Source organism: Hemiscyllium ocellatum, chromosome 29 (assembly GCF_020745735.1).
Source record: "Hemiscyllium ocellatum isolate sHemOce1 chromosome 29, sHemOce1.pat.X.cur, whole genome shotgun sequence".
NCBI lineage: Eukaryota > Metazoa > Chordata > Chondrichthyes > Orectolobiformes > Hemiscylliidae > Hemiscyllium > Hemiscyllium ocellatum.
The window spans coordinates 20,924,247-20,945,543 of NC_083429.1; the positions used below are offsets into that span (position 1 = coordinate 20,924,247).

The window sequence follows — 21,297 nt, forward strand, 5'->3', positions numbered from 1 at the left end:
TAGCCTCCGTAAACACAAAGATGTCTAAAACCATGCTGCCCATTCATCATGACCTCCATTCTTTCAGAAGATGAGCCCGTTGCTGGAAAAGTTGTTGAGCCGAGAGGCTAGCTCCTCTAACTAATTATTTCAATCTCAGGGTCCTCTGGTCCTCAAACAATGGAAAGCATTTCTCCTAATTAGATTAGATTCCCTACAGTGTGGAAACAGGCCCTTTGGCCCAACAAGTTCACACCGACCCTCCAAAGAGTAACTCACCCAGATCCATTCCCCTACATTCACTCCTGATTAATGCACCTAACACTACGGGCAATTTTACATAGCCAATCTCCCTAACCTGCACATCTTTGGACTGTGGGAGGAAACTGGAGCACCTGGAGGAAACCCATGCAGACATGTGGAGAATGTGCAAACTCCACACAGTCAGTCGCCTGAGGCGGGAATTTAACCCGGGTCTCTGGCACTGTGAGGCAGCAGTGCTGACCACTGTGCCACCAACATCACATTCTATCATGGTGTATCACAGTAAATCACATTCTATTGTGGCATATCATAGTATATCAAGGTATATCACAGTATATCACATTCTATCATGGTATATCACAGTATATCATAGTATATCACAGTATGTCATGATATACCACAGTATATCACTGTTGATAAACAAATTGACACCTCATTCCTGAAGAAGGGCTTATGCCCGAAACGTTGAATCTCCTGTTCCTTGGATGCTGCCCGACCTGCTGCGCTTTTCCAGCAACACATTTTCAGATTGACACCTCTCTCCACATGTTGTAGAAAAGAATGAGGGCATTGGACAATATGGATCATGAAAAGTTACAGTATACTATTGCCATCAATTATTAAGGATGTAGTAGCAGCACATTTAGAAAATCATAATCTAATAAAGCAGACTCAGCATTGCTTGATAAAAGGGAAATCATGTCTGAATAATTTATTGGCATTTTTGAGGAAGTCACAACCAGAGTGGATAGAGGGGAACCAGTAGATGTTATGTATTTGGACTTCCAGAAGGTATTCAGCAAGGTACCTCACCAAAGGTCATAGAATAAGGACCCATGGTGTCAAGGTGGCATATAGGCACATGTACAAAATTGGCACATGGACTGGAAACAGCGAATGGGGATATGGGGCTCTTTCTCAGATTGGCGATCCATGACCAGTAGGATTCCACAGGGATCAGTGCTAGGACCACAACTGTTTACAATCTGCATGAATGATTTGGAGGAAGGAAGCAAATGTACTGGAGCCAAATTTGCAGATGGTTCAAAAATCGGTGAAAAGGCAAGTTACAAGGAATATGATTTAAATTGGGAATAGCTGCAGAAAAGTGCAACACAAGGAACTTGGGGTAGAGCTGCTGAGCGTTTCCAGCTGTTTCTGTTTTTGTTTCTGATATACCGCAGTTCTTTTGGTTTCTATCATAGAAAAATGTGTTTCCTCTGGTGGGTGAATTGTGTACAAGGGACTGTAACCTTTTAACAGGTGATGACCAGGGATTGGCTCATTCTGATGATGTCTCGATACAGCTGCACATGCCCACTGACGATATTAGGAAGCAGAATTGCCTCAAACAGGCCTGTGAGCATGAGGAACTTACCACAAAGGCTGTGGCTGCAGTGACATTGGGAATCTGTCGTGCTGAGATTGACTGACTGATTTCTGTCAGGTGATGCTAAAAGACTCAATGTAAAACGGGCTAATGGCTGTTGGATCAAATTCAGCAGATAGTGGATTGAGCTCATGGACCCATGAATCATTGAATGATAGCCTTAGAGTCAGAGAGGATGGAAACAGACCCTTTGGTCCAACCACTCCATGCGGAACATAATCCCAAACTAAACTAATCCCACCTGCCTGTACCTGGCCCACATTCTTCCAAATATTTTCTACCCATGTACTCATCCAAGAGTGTCTCTTAAACATTGTAACGGTATCTACATCCACCATTTCCTCAGGAAATTCATTCCACACGCAAACCACCGTCTGTACAAAAATAAAATTGCCCGTCATGTCTTAATCATGTACTTTCTGAAGATGTCTCTGCAGAACTGGATGATCCAACCAGCAGTGTCATTAATGTTTGTGTCCAGAAGTGCTCTTACACATGACTGACCATTCTCTACTCCCCCATCAGCAAATCAAGTGTGTTTTTTAAAATCTATTAGCCAGCATTTTCCAGTTGACTCATTTGTGTGTAAAGTCGATAACTGCAATGCAGATGATTGAAAGTGAGGGGGAGGTTATGAGAGGGGGAGAGAGGGAAAGTTGAAGGGGGAAATCAAGCACTTTTACTCTCAGCGGTACCCACCTGTCTTGAAAGGCTTCGAGAGATGAACCACGGTAGAGGGGCGGTCAGTTGGCAACTGTGACTACCGTTCACAGGCCACTGCCTGGATACATTAATGATCAATTTTGCCAAGCCCAGGAACAGATGCACGAGGAGAACCTCTAACGTGCCCACACTCTGTGCCCAAAGATCAGAAACGTGGCGCAAAACTGCAAGCCAAAAAGAATATTTGAACTTAGCAGTGCCCACATTGTTCAGTCCCATGCTGTTCCCGTTTGGGTGATGTTTTGATGTCATATTTCCATTCAAGGAGCTAAACATATTCAACAATTTCGGGGCAAGGAGCTGAGCTGACCTAGAACACCCCTGCAACGAGGTAGCCTGGTCACCCTGAAGGTGTTAATCACTCTTGCAAAAGGTTCAGAGTTGTATCTGAATGATTTCCATGTTTATTGTCATTCCTTCACATTTAGATTGTGTATTTTTGTGGAGATGCCTCCAAGACTTTTCTAACCTGACCTAAATATTCTTAGTGATGGTGTGAGTGCTGTTTGTCCATGGAGAGGAAAAGAAAGACCATAATGTGTTTTCATTTCTCTGTTGTCATTGGAATTCTATTTACATTATTGATCTCTATAGTTAAAAAGAGTTGTTAATGAGTTAGAAAGAGTTGAGAGAAAGTTCAGATGGCTGATAACTCACTAGGATTTGGGGTGGGAGCCTATCTTAAACAGCATGGTTGAATGTATTAGGCCTAATTCCTTTCATCCATTGACAGTTAATGGCTTTACGGTCAGTGGAATCCACCCCCTCTCCTTGCCGATTATAACAGCCCGGTGGTTAACGATGACCGGAAACTGAATTGAACTCGCCATGTAAATACTGTGATTATAAGAGCGGGTCAGATACTGCAGCAATTAACTCACTTCCTTACTCCCCAAAGCCTGCCCACCATCTACAAAGCACAAGTCAGCAGTTTGATGGAATACTCCCCACTTGCCTGGATGGTTCGAGCTCCAACGACACTCAAGAAGCTTGACACTATCCAGGACAAAGAAGCCCACTTGATTGGCACCCATCCACTCCCTCCACCAGCCCAGTATGTACCCGCTACAAGATAACAGCAGAAATTCACCAGGGATCCAAAGACAGCACCTTTCAAACCTGTGACCACTGCCATTTTGGGTTTGAATCTCACCATGGCGGATGGTGAAATTTAAACTCAATAAAATCTCAAATTGGCTGTTATTAAAAAAAATCTCTGATTCATTAACGGTCATTTCAGGAAGGAAATTTGCCATCCTTCGCCTTGATGGCCTACATGTGACTCACAGCAATGAAATGCAAACACTCTGAAATCATCTAATGGCACAATCCAGTTGGTCAAATGACCTAATTCTCAGTTCTCCTGGGGTCACTACAGAAATGCAAGATGTAAACAAGGTGCATCAAGTCCTTGATTAACCTCTGTGAAAGTATCAGGCTCATGGAAAACTTTTGACTAAGTTTCTAGACTTAATGAAAACTACTTGTTGTAAATGAGGAAATTCTAAATGCAGCTAAACTATCAATGTATATCGAGATAAACTAGTTAAAGCTAATTACCTTTTTTTAAAATGCTGACACAGACAAGCAAGCAAGGTTTGAGTTGTGGAGAAACATTTCAATCACACCAGCCTGCCACCGTCAGTAAGATGCTCCTTTTCCTTCCCAAAACTCTGTCTCCAAAGACCATCATTCCAGATTCTCAATTCTTAGCTGAGGAGATAAGAGAATAATACGTTAATTGTTCAGTTTCATAGTCATTGTTTGCAGACAACAGTTTATAGCAAATAGATAGAGAGAATAACTGACTTCAGGCCTGAGTTACTTTGCTGTAGAAACATCTAGAGGCACTCCCTGTTTCTTCCAGACAGGAAACTGTCTGCCCCTGGATCATTTAAGTGTGGCATGGTGGCTCAGTGGTTAGCACTGCTGCCTCACAGCACAAGGGACCCGGTTTGGAAGGACCCTTTGGTGACTGTGTGATGTCTGCACATTGTCCCTGTGTCTGAGCAGGCTACTTCTGAGTGCTCTTGTTTCCTCCCACTGTCCAGGGATGGGTGGATTGGTTACGCTGGGTTGGCCTGGGGGTTGCAGGGATTGGGGAAGCGGACGGGATGCTCGTTGGAGGATTGGTGTGGACCTGATGGACTGGCAGAGTTGCCAGGGGCCACTGCCTCTAGAACTGGCCGAATGGCTTCCTACTGTGCTGTAATGGTCCTGCGGTGAAATGTTTATTTCCCCACACGCTCCCATTATCAGTGCTGGGCTGGGGATATGGGATTGAAGCAGGTTTGAGGAACTGACATTCCACAAAACTCATGTCATCAACGTGATGTGGAAAAGGCTGTTTGAATTCGTTCCCAAATGAAATAGCTTTAAATGTGCAACTCCAGCTGTCCAATCAATTTCCTCTCCTGCAGCCTTAAGGGAAGTGGATTATCAGCAGTACACACGCACGAATGTGTCTCCACAATTAGTCTCTACAAGCTGCCAACACAACTATTAAATACAAAACAACAAATACAATGTTGTTGACTAACGATTCATTTCACAATAATCCAGTCATAATACTGTGTACACTTTAAAACCACAGGAGGCTAGTCACAAGCGTGTGCAGTTTCCAAGTGCTCAGCATGCCCCCTCTCTGTTATTTATGTTCTTATGTTAAATTCTGAACCTCTTCACTGAGTCTGGCCATTTCTATCTTTGTCAAATTTCCTGGTTCTACCTTCTCCTTCTCTCTGATCTGCCACTTGGGTTTTCATCCTCTGTCCTTTGTTCCGACACATTTTTGTCGGAATGCTGCTGCGTTAGCCTCCGTAAACACAAAGATGTCTAAAACCATGCTGCCCATTCATCATGACCTCCATTCTTTCAGAAGATGAGCCTGTTGCTGGAAAAGTTGTTGAGCCGAGAGGCTAGCTCCTCTAACTAATTATTTCAATCTCAGGGTCCTCTGGTCCTCAAACAATGGAAAGCATTTCTCCTAATTAGATTAGATTCCCTACAGTGTGGAAACAGGCCCTTTGGCCCAACAAGTTCACACCGACCCTCCAAAGAGTAACCCACCCAGATCCATTCCCCTACATTCACTCCTGATTAATGCACCTAACACTACGGGCAATTTTACATAGCCAACCCACCTAACCTGCACATCTTTGGACTGTGGGAGGAAACTGGAGCACCCGGAGGAAATCCACACAGACATGTGGAGAATGTGCAAACTCCACACAGACAGTTGCCCAAGGCAGGATTTGAACCTGGACCCCTGGCGCTGTGAGGCAGCAGTGCTAACCACTGAGTCATCATGCTGCCCTAATCCATGACATTGAGTGATGGGACTGTCTAATTTTGCAGCCAATATGAATTAAGTTTATAAGCTTTCACCCAGGGGTGCAGATTCATAGCTCCTTGAAAATGGCATCACAGCTAGACTGGTTAGTGAAGAAGTCGCTTGGTCGCAACTGACCTTTATTGGTCAGTGCATAGTATCTAGGAGTTGGGAGATCATGTTGCAACTGTACAGGACTTTTGGAATACTGCATTCAGTTCTGGTCTCCCTGCTACTGGCAGGGTGCTGTTCAACTTGAAACGATTCAGAAAAGATCTACCAGGATGTGGCTGGGGTTGGAGGGTTTGAGCTGTAAGGAGAGGCTGAAAAGGCTGAGGCTATTTTCCCTGCAGCGTTGCATGTTGCAAAATGGCCTTTATAGAGGTTTGTAAAATCATGGGGGACATGGATAGGGTGAATAGACAAGGCATTTTCCCCAGGGGGACTGGTTTGAGTTGAAGGGGGAAAGATTGGTGCGTGTATGGAATGGACTGCTAGAGGAGGTGATGGAGGCTGGTACAATTACAACATTGAAAAGGCATCTGGATGGGTATATGAATAGAAAAGGTTTAAAGGGATATGGGCCAAGTGCTGGCAAATGGGACTACATTAGGTTGGGATATCTGGTCAGCGTAGATGAGTTGGACCAAAGTGTCTGTTTCCGTGCTGTACATCTCTATGACTCTCTGACTCAAAGTGTGTCAGATAATCAGGAAGTCTAATGGAATGTTGGTCCTTATTTCATAGGGGTTGGAGTATAAGAGTAGGAATATCTGACTGCAACTGTATTTAAGAAAAAATTTCATTGAAGTCAATTCGTAGAAGGTTCATTGGGATGATCCTCAGTCTATAGCGATTGTCGTATGAGCAAAGGTTAGAGGTTGGGACACTATTCAATGGAGTTTAGAATAATGAGAGGTGATTTCATTGAAACATTTGGATTCTTAAAGGGCTGGATAGTGTAAATTTTGAGAGGATATTGTCCCTCATGGGAGAGTTTGGACCAGAGGACATAGTCTCAGAGTAAAGGGGAACCAACTTTAAACTGACACATGAAAAAGTTTCTTCCCGAAAGAGAGTTGTAAGTCTTTGGAATTCCTTTCTGGAAAACTGTGGGGGAAAAGTCCTCATGTATATTTAAGGCTGAAATAGACAGATTATTGATCAGTAGAGGAATCAAGGATTATAGAGTAAACACAGGAAAGTTGACATGAAGAATGGCAAATCAACCACAATCCTTTTGAATTTCGGAGTAGGCTTAAGAGGCCCAATGGCCTACTCCTTTTCCCATTTTGCATGGTCGTATGGTCTTATGGACTCCAGCTTTGAGTTACAATTAAATATTTGGATGGGAGGTAATGTTGGTAATACAGGCTGCCTTTACTGTTTCTCTTTAATACCCTTCCCTGATTGCAAAATATTTTTCTTACTAGATTACAGCAGGATTCTGGAGAAGGCCAGCCTTTGTAAAGAATTTGGATCCTGCCAAATTGCGGATACTCAATCCCTACTATATGTATCAAGCTGCAACATATTTTCTGAGTCAACCCAATAAAAGGGTAAGATTACCTTTCTGTTCTCCTTTGTAAAGGTCATTGTGATGTTTCTCAAGAAGGCACAATTAAGGAAGTGTAAAGACTCAAGAAAGATTGTGGATTTTTCATCCATCTTTTATTAAATCTTAAGAGTCTGCACTGAGTAAATAAGGAGAAAGTGATCCTATTTTAAATAGATCCAGAATAAGAGGGTATAGATTTAAAGTGATTTGCAAAAGAAGTAAATTTGATGTGAGAAGAAACTTATTCACTCACTGAGTCTCTTGGTTCAGGAATGCCCTGCTTGGAAGTGTGGCATAAACTGTTTAATTGAGGCATCCCAGAGGGGATTGGACAAAGAGTGTATGGGATTATGGGGAAAAGGTAGGAGAATGGCACCAAATCATGATCATCATTGATATAGCCAATGGAGACATAATTGGCCTGATGGCCTGTATCAATAATAAAGTCATAGAGATGTACAGTACAGAAACATACCATTCAGTCCAACTTGTCCATGCTGACCAGATATCCCACCCCAATCTAGTCTCACCTGTCAGTACCCGCCCATATACCTCCAAACCCTTCCTATTCATATACCCACCCAGATGCCTTTTAAATGTTCCAATTGTATTAGCCTGTACTACTTTCTCTGGCAGCTCATTCCATACATGTACCACCCTCTGCATGAAAAAGTTGCCCCTTAAGTCTCCTTTATATCTTTCCCCTCTCACCCTAAACCTATGCCCTCTAGTTCTGGACCTCACCCCAGGGAAGAGACTTTATCTATTTATCCTATCCATGTCCCTCATGATTTTATAAACCTCTATAAGGTCACCCCTCAGCCTCCGACGCTCCTGGGAAAACAGCCCCAGCCTATTCAACCTCTCCGTTTAGCTCAAATCCTCCAACCCTGGCAACATCCTTGTAAATCTTTTCTGAACCCTTTCAAGTTTCACAACATCTTTCCGATAGGAATTCTGGAAAGCAGTTTTTTTAATATACAAAGTATTTGAAATTCCAGGTACTTATTAAAAGAATGAAGTCACAATATCTTACATTTTTGACCAATCAACAATAATTTATAATATCATGTTAAAAAATTAAAACAATCTACAACATCGCAAAAATCTATACTCTAGCATCCAGAAGTAACCTGAGAAAAAAGCTAAGTAACTGACAAACTGTATTCCAGTACCCCACAGCATACATCAAACAACAGATCCTATGGATTCCCAGTAACCTCCCACTCCAAACGTTGGTCATACTGTGGGTCATCAAGTCTCATCAAACTTTATAAGGAATTCCAATTTCTTCTCTCCCAAAGACCTAACTTCAAATATGTTTCAAATGTTTCATCAAAGACTATTTCAATAAGAGCTCACATTCTGGGAGTTTACTCTCCCAATTAGGATTGCACTCCCCTTTGTTCTGGAAACTGCACTTGAATGATTACTCATTGGCACAAGATCAGTTCGTCTGCAGAAAGATAGTTTCACTGGTACCGTATCTCTGTTTCTCCAAGCTCTGGCCTGGTTCAGTAGCACCAATATTGCTTTTGGCCTTCATTCACTCTCAATCACAGCTGCACTGAACTAATAATGCTATCTAGTCTCTGTCAAGCCTCCAAAGCTTCCAAGGATGTTCCTGGCACCTAACTCCAATGCTCAGCTGCACATCCTGACTCCCTGGAGTTCTCCCACGTCCTAATAACTCAGATCCTCTTACAGCATTAAAGGCCTGAGCCTCTCTGACCTGCTCCAAAGATTGTGATTGATGAGAGGGTCAAAGCAGCAACCTCTACCTTGCATTCAAATGACGAAATTGACTGTCTTTAAGCCTTGAACTGTTCTGATTGGCCTGTTGAAAATTTTGTAACATGTCATGTCATTGTTCGTTGGTGGTATTGAGCATGCTTAATATTTTGAATTAGTCAAATTCAGCCACCTCCTGGAACTCTTTGTGCCCTAAAATCACTGCTCCCCATTTTCACAGGCTGCTTTCTTACATGGTACAAATTGTATACGAAATGATTTTCATCACAAGTCCCATCAGCCTGTCTTTTCCACACAGTTGTTCCAATTTACCCCCTTTAAATAATGACCCAGTTTGAATGCCATGTAAGCAACTGGAAGTCTTCATCTCTGGAACCATAATTGTGATTTTTTTTTCGGAGTCTTTTATCTAATGCCTCCTGTCTGGGGATAGTTTGTACAGTATTTGTTTTTTATTTAATAAAAGACGTAAATGCATTGAAAGCTGTTCAGAGACTTTTACCAGACTAATATCTTGAATGAGCAAGTTGTCTTGTCAATATGCTTATATCTGCTGGAGTTTAACAGAGTAAATATGGGGATGGTGTTTGCTCTTGTGGGTGTATGTAAGGGTCAGTGTTTGAAAATTGTGGGTCACCTGTTTAAAACAGAGACAAGCCAAAGGTTTTTTTCTCTCAGAGGATTATGATTCTTTTGAACTCTCTTTCTGAAAGCATGGTAGAAGGACAGTCTTCGAGTATCTGTAATGATGTAGAGGTGTCAGTGTTGGACTGGCGTGGACAAAGTCAGAAGTCACACAAAACAAGATTAAAGCCCATCAGGCTTATTTCATAGAATCCCTACAGTGTGGAAACAGGCCCTTTGGTCCAATAAATCCATACTGACCCTCCAAAGAGCAACTGACCCAGACCCTACCCTCCTCTCCTCTTTTTGCCCCTGACTAATGCCCCAAATCTACACATTCCTGAACACTAAGGATAATTTAACATGGCCAGTTCACCAAACCTGCACGTCTTTGGATTGTGGGAGGAAACTGGAGCATCTGGAAACACATGCAGACACTGGGAGAATGTGCAAACTCCACACCAACAGTTGCCTGAGGCTGGAATCAAACCAGGGTTCCTGGTGCTGTAAGGCAGCAGTGCTAACCACTGAGCCACCATGCTGCCTATTTTTAAGACAGAGGTGGATAGACTTGTGTTTTGCAAGAGGGTGAAGGATTATCAGGAGTTGGTGAAATCCAGATTTAAGGTTACAGTTAGATCAGCCATAGTTTTATTGAATGGTGGAGCAGGTTTGAGTGGTTGACTGGACTACTTCTCCTTGTTTGTATGGGTCATTCTACTCTACCACGCATTTCGCTAATGCAGATTCACTATAATGTGATTGAAGAATTAGGGTCAATGTTCCTGAAGCGTGAAATTGTAAAGCATGTATTGGCTATCGCGTGATTCTGGCCCCATTAGTTTAAATAGTGCTGCTAGTACGCAATGTTCTTATAACAGTGTGTTGCATCAGAACAGAACTACTGTGTGACAGCACAACTAACTGTACACCCACATACTGCGGGAAGACTGTGCCCAGAACTGGATACAATATTCAGTTGAGTCCAAACTAGTGTTTCATATAGGTTTATCACAACTTCATTGTTTTTATATTTTATAACTCTGTTGAAAAAGCTTTGGGTCTTGAATACTTTATGAATTATTCTCTCAACTTTTCCTACCATCTTCAGATGGTTGTGTACCTTTTCGCCAATTCCCTCTGCACTTGCACCACTTTCAGACTTTGAATTGTCAGCAGCTTTTGCAATTGTGCACCAAAGCCTTGGTCATTAAGATGTAGGAAGTAAAGAACTGACTGCTGGTGAATTCAACGATAAAATTTCCTCTGGTCTGAAACACGTCCATTCACCACTTCTCTCTGTAGCCTGTCAGTCAGCCATGCTTTTGAGATTGATCAAAACGTTAATCTAGTTTTTAAGTGAACAAATGTAACACAAACCATGAACTCAGAAAAGACCTGTGACTGTTCACACTGTGTGCTCTGACTCCCTCAACAACCTTCTGTGATTAGCTCGTGACTTTGTAGAGTTAAGGGCAGACAGAGTTCCCAAAATCCAGGCACAAGCAATCCCAGTTGCTCAGTGTAAATCTCAAGTGGAGGTCAGCACTCCTTCTCCATTGTTCAGCAAATCCAGGCTCTATACTGAAGTTGTAGGATGAGGCTTGAGTTCATGACCTTCTGACTCACATAATCGATTGAGAAAGACTAGGCAACTGGTATGTGTTACGAAATATACAAATATTGCACCACCAAGTATCCTGCTAAGCAGGAATTCATTCAGAACTAATAGCAGCATTTGTGGAAGAGAAAGGGTAATGTTTTAAATCTGATATGACCTTTCCATAAAATAGTCCTGAAAAAGGGCGCGGCTTAATACGTAGCTGCGCAGCTGGTGTAGGAAGGAGGGCTTCAGATGATTGGGATGTAATGATTGGGATGCCTTCTGGGGAAGATGGGACCTGTACAAGAAGGATGGGTTGCATTTGAACTGGAAGGGGACCAATGTCCTGGGTGGGAGGTTTGCTCTAGTAGTTCAAGAGGGTTTAAACTAGTATGGCTGGGGGGGGGGGTTGGGGGGGTGGAGGTGGGGGTAGGAACCTGAACTGTGTACAGGAGGTGAGAGTTGATGCAGATGAGACAATAGCAAGAGGTAGACCAGCTAGTGGGAAGGATTTTCCAGGGAAGGAACCAAGGGATCAGTTAAAGTGTGTTTGCTTTAAAGCAAGGAGTATCAGGAACAAAAGTGATGAACTTAGAGCATGGATCAGTACCTGGTGCTATGATGTTGTGGCCATAACAGAGACATGGGTTTCTCAGGGGCAGGAATGGTTGCTGGATGTTCCAGGGTTTAGAGCATTTAAAAAGAATAGGGAAGGGAGAAAAAGAGGAGAGAGTGGAGCACTACTAATCAGAAGGGTATCACAGCTACAGAAGCTCCCATTGTCGAGGAGGATCTGCCTACCGAGTCAGTATGGGTGGAAATTAGGAACAGCAAGGGAGCAGTCACCTCATTAGGGGTTTACTACAGGCCCCCCAATAGCAGCAGGGAGATGGAAGAAAGCATAGGTCGGCAGTTTTTGGAAAAGTGTGGACGTAGTAGGGTTGTTGTAATGGGTGACTTTAATTTTCCCAATATTGATTGGAACCTCCTTCGAGCAGAAGATTTGAATGGAGCTGTTTTTGTAAGGTGTGTTCAGGAGGGTTTCCTAACTCAGTACGTTGACAGGCCGACGAGGGGAGAAGCCATTCTAGACTTAGTGCTCGGAAACGAGCCAGGGCAGGTATCAGATCTTGTGGTGGGAGAGCGTTTTGGTGATAATGACCACAACTGCCTCACATTCTACATAGCTATGGAGAAGGAGAGGATTAGGCAAAATGGGAGGATATTTAATTGAGGAAGAGGAAACTATGATGCGATTAGACATGAGTTAGGAAGCATGGATTGGGAGCAATTATTCCATGGTAAAGGCACTATAGACATGTGGAGACTGTTTAAGAAACAGTTGTTGCAAGTGATGAATAAATATGTCCCTCTGAGACAGGCAAGAAGTGGTAAGATAAAGGAACCTTGGATGACGAGAGTGGTGGAGCTTCTCGTCAAAAGGAAGGTAACTTACGTAAGGTGGAGGAAGCTAGGGTCAAGCTCAGCTCTACAGGATTACAGGCAGGCAAAGAAGGAGCTTAAAAATGGTCTGAGGAGAGCCAGGAGGGGACACGAGAAAGGCTTGGCAGAACGGATTAGGGAGAACACAAAGGCATTTTACACTTATGTGAGGAATAAGAGAATGGTCAAAGAAAGAGTAGTGCCTATCAGGGATAGCATAGGGAATTTGTGTGTGGAATCTGAGGAGATAGGGGAAGCCCTAAATGAGTTTTTTGCTTCTGTCTTTATGAAAGAAATAAACTTTGTAGTGAATGAAACCTTTGAAGAGCAGGTGTGCATGCTGGAATGGATAGAGATAGAGGAAGCTGATGTGCTGAAAACTTTGTCAAACATTAAGATTGACAAGTCGCCAGGCTCAGATCAGATTTGTCCTCGGCTGCTTTGGGAAATGAGAAATGTAATTGCTTCGCCACTTGCGAAGATCTTTGCATCCTCGCTCTCCACTAGAGTTGAACCTGAGAACTGGAGAGAGGCAAATGTAATTCCTCTCTTCAAACAAGGAAATAGGGAAATCCCCGGCAATTACAGACCAGTAAGTCTCATGTCTGTCGTCTGCAAGGTATTAAAAAGGATTCTGAGGGATAGGATTTATGACCATCTGGAAGAGCATGGCTTGATTAAATGCAGTCAACACGGCTTTGTGAGGGGCAGGTCATGCCTCACAAACCTTATCGAGTTCTTTGAGGATGTGACTAGAAAAGTTGATGAGGGTCAAGCTGTGGATGTGGTGTATATGGACTTCAGCAAGGCATTTGATAAGGTTCCCCATGGTAGGCTCATTCAGAAGGTCAGGAGGAATGGGATTCAGGGGAACATAGCTGTCTGGATACAGAATTGGCTGGCCAACAGAAGACAGTGAGTGGTAGTAGTAGGAAAATATTCTGCCTGGAAGTCTGTGGTGAGTGGTGTTCCACAGGGCTCTGTCCTTGGGCCTCTATTGTTTGTAATTTTTATTAATGACTTGGATGAGGGGATTGAAGGATGGGTCAGTAAGTTTGCAGATGACACAAAGGTTGGAGGTGTTGTTGACAGTATAGAGGGCTGTTGTAGGCTGCAGCGGGACATTGACAGGATGCAGAGATGGGCTGAGAGATGGCAGATGGAGTTCAACCTGGATAAATGTGAGGTTATGCATTTTGGAAGGTCGAATTTGAAAGCTGAGTGCAGGATTAAGGGTAGGATTCTTGGCAGTGTGGAGGAACAGAGGGATCTTGGTGTGCAAGTACATAGATTCCTTAAAATGGCCACCCAAGTGGACAGGGTTGTTAAGAAAGCGTATGGTGTTTTGGCTTTCATTAACAGGGTGATTGAGTTTAAGAGTCGTGAGATCTTGTTGCAGCTCTATAAAACTTTGGTTAGACTGCACTTGGAATACTGTGTCCAGTTCTGGTCGCCCTATTATAAGAAAGATGTGGATGCTTTGGAGAGGATTCAGAGGAGGTTTACCAGGATGCTGCCTGGACTGGAGGGCTTATCTTATAAGAAGAGGTTGACTGAGCTCGGACTTTTTTTGGAGAAAAGGAGGAAAAGAGGGGAACTAATTGAGGTATACAAGATAATGAGAAGCATAGATAGAGTCGATAGCCAGAGACTATTTCCCAGGGCAGAAATGACTAACACGAGGGGTCATAGTTTTAAGCTGGTTGGAGGAAAGTATAGAGGGGATGTCAGAGGCGGGTTCTTTACACAAAGAGTTGTGAGAGCATGGAATGCGTTGCCAGCAGCAACAGGGGAGGCAGGGTCATTGGGGACATTGAAGAGACTCCTGGACATGCATATGGCCACAGACCTTTGAGGGTGCATACATGAGGATCAGTGGTCGGCACAACATCGTTGGCTGAAGGGCCTGTTCTGTGCTGTACTGTTCTATGTCCTATGTTCTATGTTTTAAGTGTGATATTGGATTCAAAACATTGGGGCTGTTTTTCAATTGGCCAGATACTCGATATTCCAGTGTGAATAGGATTTTGCACAGGGATTCTGCAGAATACCCATCATCACACACTCTGAGGGAATTGCCCAGGGAATTGAATTTTCTGCTCGGCAATACTTTTACACCTGAAACCTTCAGAAAATCTCCATAAAATCAGAGACGTCAGATGGCTGTAACAAAATTAACTAATTGAAAGTCAATCAGGAAACATTAAACTGTTAAATATGTTACTCTTGAATTACTGCTAAACAGAATTCATACTTACCACACACACACCCCCAACTACACCTTCCCCAAACCCCTCATATCCCCCAGACGCTGACCTGACACCCCATGACCTGATAATCATGGCTCAGGATCCAATAATCCTGGTTGGGACCTGGGACTACTCTTTCTCCTTAGGGATCCCGACCCTATCTCAGGACCTGACATTGTTCTGGTGGAACTGATACTCGTCACTCGAGGGTCAAACACTTTCCTCCCACATCAGTGGACCATCCCTACCCCCAGGATCCACCGTGATCTTTCCTCTGTTGTCACAGGAGCTGATTCTCCCCAATTCCCCCTCCCAGACCTGATCTGACCTCCAAACGATTCCTTGCCACTGGACGTGAACCACATGTGCACCAACCTAACCTGCCCCCCACCATCAGATCGGACTGGAAACTGCCCCCACAAGACCCAAACCACCCTTGCCCTGCTCTTGGATCAAACCACTTGAACCCTTTGTCCACTTTCCTCAGTCCCACTGGACCCAATTTCTCCAAACTACCAATACTTAGCAAAATTCTTACCTTAACCCCCTCTTACATTCTGGCACCCTGTCAACTTGACACCCTCGCCCCTTCCCACAGCATCATACCAACTTAGCGCCCTACACCCATCCCAGCTGGAATTCTACTTACCTGGCATCCTACCTACCTGTCACCTGCTTACCTGGCACCCTTGCTTTCTACCCTTCTGGCAGCCTAACCTCCAGCACCTTAATATCATGTTTACCTTATATACTCCCCCTTTGACAGAAGTTGTCAAATTGGCTGAAGTGCATTTCAGAGTACAACAGCTGGCTGCTACGAAAGCAGGCCAAGAGTTTCCTGTCTGACAGTTCTGCACAAAGAAAGAAGCATTATTAGGGAAGCAAGGCTCTGCATTTCTGAGTACAAGTCCACTATCTACAATGGTATCTCCAACATGTCTTCCTTTCTCTTCTCCTAACCTGCCGTCACTTTCCACGCAAAGCCTCCCTATTCCAAGGATCATTCACCTCCATTTAACAAGAACATTACAGCACAGTCCAGGCCCTTTGGCCTTCGATGTTGCGCTGACCTGTGAAACCAATCTAAAGCCCATCTATACTATACTATTCCATTATCATCCGTATGTTTTTTTCAATGACCATTGAAGTTGACGAGTCCAATACAGTTGCAGGCAGGGCATTCCATGCCCTTACTGCTCTCTGAGTAAAGAAACTACCTCTGGCATCTGTCCTATATTGATACCCCTCAATTTAAAGCTATTTCCCCTCTTGCTAGCCATCACCATCCCAGGAAAAAGGCGGTCACACTCCCCCCTATCTAATTTCTGCCATGAACTCGCCACCAAACAAATCTTCGCCTCCTGGGCCCTGTCAGACTTCTGCAGGGACCATTCCCTCAATGAGACATGGTCCACTCGTCCATTACTCTCAAAAGCCTCAACCTCCTTCTGCGGAACCTTCCCATGCAGTCATAGGATGTGTAAGACTTGGGCTTTTACCTCCTCCTTCCTCACTGTTCTAAGTCCCAAGCAATCCTTGTAGGTGAAGCAACTGTTTACTTGTACATTTCTCAACCTGGTTTACTATATACACCACTCACAATGCTGCCACCTCTACACTGTTAAGACCAAATGCAAACTGGCCCAATGGTTGATGGAACACGGTGCTCAGTCTACAACCATGACTCCAAACTTTCAATTACTTGCAATGTCAATCGTTCTCTCATGCTAACTTTTCTGTTCTCGGCATGCTGCAGTGTGAAGCCCAACGCAAACTGGAGGAACAGCACCTTGTTTTTCGTTTAGACACTTCACAGCCTTCTGGATTCTTCATTAAGTTCAATAACTTCAGACCACGGATTCTGCCTGCAGCTTTGATAGTATAACCCAACCCAACGCCCTATTTCTGTACTTTGTATTTACATTTTTGTCTTCAGTCAACATTGACATTTATTCCGTGATTAACCTCTACTCCAGACCCCAATATTTTGTGTCTCCTGTCCAAGTATTACCACGTGCTTTACCTTATATTCCATGACACCTCTGATTGGCAATCTGCTTCACCCTCTAACCTTCCCCTCATATATCCTGGTGTTTCACGTGCCCCTCCCCTCTTTACAGCAAAATCAAATACATCACATTTTCACTTGTTCTCAGTTCTGCTGAGTTTCCCCATGCTCTCTGTTTTCATTATGATTCACAGCTTAATGAAAATTGAATGTGGCTAGGACATTGCTCATCCTTGCAATGGAGGGGACAGGTCAGGGCTGCCAGCTACATGGTGGTACCAGCCTGCAACCTTAATCTGCATTGGGAAAAGTTCCGGTGCCAGGAAATTGGTGCTGAAGCCTGCAGTTGAGTCCCATCATCATCTTCACATTGGCAAGATATCTCCCAAACACCATGAATACCCATCCCCAAATCTTTGCATGTGTGCTATTCTTAACTCAACTTGAACAATTGAACAGAAAAGGTAAGGATATGAATTTGAGGCACAAAGCAGCCGTTCATGTGGCTGGAGGGACTGAAAGATCCTCTCTAGCTTTTGACTAATCTTTATGTGTAACCTTTCAGAACAGTAGATTCTTCTTCTGTGCAGTAATGTTGAAGATAGCTAAGGGGACCAGGATATTGAAGTTAATAGATGTTGAAATTGCCAATATATTAGTCATAAAAGCTCAGTACATTTTGAATCCACGCCTTTGAAATGTAATTACTGATCCAACTGCACCTGTGGATGGCACGGTGGCTCAGTGGTTAGCACTGTTGCCTCACAGCACCATAGACGCAGGTTCAATTCCTGCCTCAGGCGACTGACTGTGTGGAGTTTGCACATTCACCCCGTGTCTGCGTGGGTTTGCTCCGGTTTCCTCCCACAGTCCAAAAAATGTGCAGGTTAGGTGAATTGGCCAGGATAAATTGCCCGTAGTATTAGGTGAAGGGGTAAATATTGGGGAATGGGTCTGGGCGGGTTGCACGTCGGTGTGGACTTGTTGGGCCAAAGGGCCTGTTTCCACACTGTAAGTAATCTATTGACCTCCGTGAGAACCAGGTGGCCATTTAACTAGACATTTATTTTGATTGGTTCATGTAGATGAACTTTCCAGTGTGTGCACTCTCCTGAATTTGTTCTCTTACTTGAAGCAGGCCTCGTAAGACTGTTTTGCCATCTCGATTCCATTTCCTAGTAGCAATTACAATGGCTGAGACTTGGTTTTGTTTTATGATTTTACTGTGGGCTGCCCCAAGGTCCCTCTGCTCGGGATATGCCCTGCGATTGTCTACACTCAAATGGTGTTCCCCAAGCTCAGTTGGACAGGTGAGGGTGTCCACTTCCATTGGGATATCCCGTGCCTTCCATGCTCCTCTGCTGCATTTGCTCATGACAAAGCCAGTTGTAATGCCTGTTTGAAGTCCAGTTGGACTTCGGCTAGTAAGCAGTTTTACGTGGTTATGTCATTAATCCCACATTCCTGATTGTCTCTCAGCATCTCATTCAGAGTTAACATAAAATCACATGCCTCTGCCAATCATCTTAATCTCATTAAAATCCCATTAAAATCCCATCTCATTAAAATGTTTCTGAATGGCCAAATAAAACTGATAGCATCTTAGAATTAGAAGAGGCTTGGGTCATAATATTCCTTAACTAAGTCCATCAATTCTTGAAAGGCTTTAGTATCTGGTGCCTCAGGGGGAGTTAGGCTCCTAATAACCGAAAATGCTATAGGTGCGCAAGCAGTCAGGATTACTCATTTTTCACATGCACCAATGTCATTTGCCCAGAAAAATTAGTTTTTTCCACATACTGCGGCCAGATTTCAACAGGATAGAATGAGTCACGCTTCCCAAATAATGGAATGATGGCAGAAATGCTTCTTCAACTCAAAGATGACTGTTGCAAGCAAATTTTCTTCAGTAGTATCCTATTTTTCTTTTGTTGCCACTGAAATAACTGGATAGATGCCAATATCTCATCACCAAGCCACCCTTCATTTATATGTGCCTTTGCCCAATCAGCTCAGAGCCAATCACTCAAATGAGGAGATTCTGTGAATCTCCTATTTATAGCTATCAGCCAGGGCTCCCTGATTTATAAACATAAATATGCTGAGTTCACTTGAACACATCTCAGAAAGTTTATCTCTGACCCTTCCACTATCACTAACCCAGTCTTTATTATGATAATTGTAACACCCGTGATTGCTACTTCAGGCTACACTATAACTTCCTTGTAAATTTGCCCTTCTATTTCATTCCTGCAATGAACTACAACAGTAATATTATGACACCTCAATTGTTTCTTACCTCTAACCACTAACTTTGACCTTCAGCCCTCCAAAACATCCTTTCTCCCTAGCACTGCTTAATCATCACAAGCACTCCCCCTCATTTTTTCCTTGACTGTGCTGAACATGTTACAGCCAGGAGTACTCAGTATCCAGGCCAAGAGTTCATTCACAGTTTAGTCTTTATTGCATAATTAAGCAGAAAATGCTGATTCATTGCAGTCTTATGTTTAAAAAATAAGCTTGAATTCTTGCTAGCCAACACCTTCCATCAGCCTACAACAAAGAATAGTACAGCCCAGTAACAGGCCTGTTGGCCCATCAGACTGCATTGAGACATGGTGCCTTTCTAAACCAAAAATCGTTTGCCTTTATGTTGCCCATATTATTACTCTATTCTCTCCTTATTCATATATCTGTCAAACTGCCTCTTAAACCTTGTTATTGTTTCCACGTCCAACACCTGCCCTAGCAGTGCATTCCAGGCACTTTCTATCCTCCATATAAAAAACCTGCCCCTCACAACTACTTTAAATTTTCCCCCTTTTGTCTTAAAACAAGTAATTGACATTTCTACCCTTGGGGAGAAACAAACTCTGACTATCCATTCTATCCATGCCTCTCAATTTTATAAATGTCTATCAGGTCATCCCTCAGCATTTGACTTTCAAGTGAAAATGAACCGAGTCTGCCCAATCTCTTGTCATAGCTAGTACCCTCCAAATCAGGCAAATTTGTACCCTTTCCAAAATCTCTGCATCCTTCTGGTAGTGTGGTGACCAGAACTGTACAGTTTCCCAAATGTGGCCTAACTCAAGATCTGGCCTGGGAGAGACAAACAACAAGTGAAAACATAGCATAGGTAGAAAAAAAATTGATTAAAAATTATCTTTTTCAACCACAAAGATTGATTAAAAATTATCTTTGCCACCAGCCTTGTGGTTTAGCATTCTATTCTGCAGATTAGAGAAATGGCTACTCTTTGTGAGAAACAGAGCTCACTCACAAATCAATCAGCCTGAGGCAAAGCCTTGGAAACAAGAACCAATTATTACAGGCTTGCAAGCACTGGGACCCTTCTGTAATCAAGCAGAAATGCGGGCGAAAACAGAGTATGTAAGCATCTTATTCATTTACAAGTTGTGGAACCATGCCTCCCTTTTCCCATCCTATCATAAGCCAATTACCTCACTTGTTTTTCTTTCTAATTATTTTCTTATCTGGCCATCCTGCTCTCCTTGTATGTCTGCATTCTTTGTTCCTTGTTTGTTACAGCTTGTTCTTTTTATCCAGTTTCTCTTATCATACAATAAGCTTTATTGTGAAATGCCCCTGCTGCTTCTTTTTGTGGTCAACTACACACTTTAAAGTTATTTTCTAGTTTAAAACTATTTTCTTTAAAAGGCCCTCTATATTCATTAAAGTCTTAGCCTTAAGTATGCTACATGCTACAAGAATTCTGCGACCATTTGTATAATGTTCCCCTTCCCCTCCCCCCCAACTACACCCCCTCACCCATCTGCAAAAACAACATTTCCAATCTCCCACATCTTGTATCTTCCAATAGTTTGTTGCCTTAAAGGATGTCCCCTTAGCTCAAAGTGATTGCTGTCTCATTGTGGAATGTTGCTACAAACTCTTTTCTTTACATGGTTTTACATTAGGGTAAAAAATGAGGTCTGCAGATGCTGGAGATCACAGCTGAAAATGTGTTGCTGGTTAAAGCACAGCAGGTTAGGCAGCATCCAAGGAATAGGAAATTCGACGTTTCGGGCATAAGCCCTTCATCAGGAATCATTCCTGATGAAGGGCTTATGCCCGAAACGTCGAATTTCCTATACATGGTTTTACATTATCCTGCTTGTTGTAAGTACATTCAGTACAATAATACAGTCTTTTCCATCCTTTTGTCACAAAAGTGTTGCTGATGTCACTGTTACATTTGAAAAACATCACAATTTCATTGTCATATCCATTATCATTATACTTCAAAATTCTTTAAATAGCAAAACGAGTCCAAGAGACTCCAATGATATGTGTTTATTCTTGTGTCGTTTATCCAACCTGTCTATGCCAAATCACATACAGATCCA

The 21,297-nt window shown here is 43.1% G+C and overlaps 1 protein-coding gene across 1 annotated transcript in view; it reads left to right on the forward strand.

Annotated features, from left to right (window-relative positions):
• The window catches only part of LOC132829509 (CMP-N-acetylneuraminate-beta-galactosamide-alpha-2,3-sialyltransferase 4-like), a 213,870-nt gene that overhangs the window by 174,929 nt on the left and 17,644 nt on the right, over nucleotides 1-21,297 (forward strand). The window contains exon 9 of the mRNA XM_060846728.1: nucleotides 7,121-7,246. Within this exon, the coding sequence (XP_060702711.1) occupies nucleotides 7,121-7,246 (126 nt within the window). The remainder of the gene's footprint in view (nucleotides 1-7,120; nucleotides 7,247-21,297) is intronic.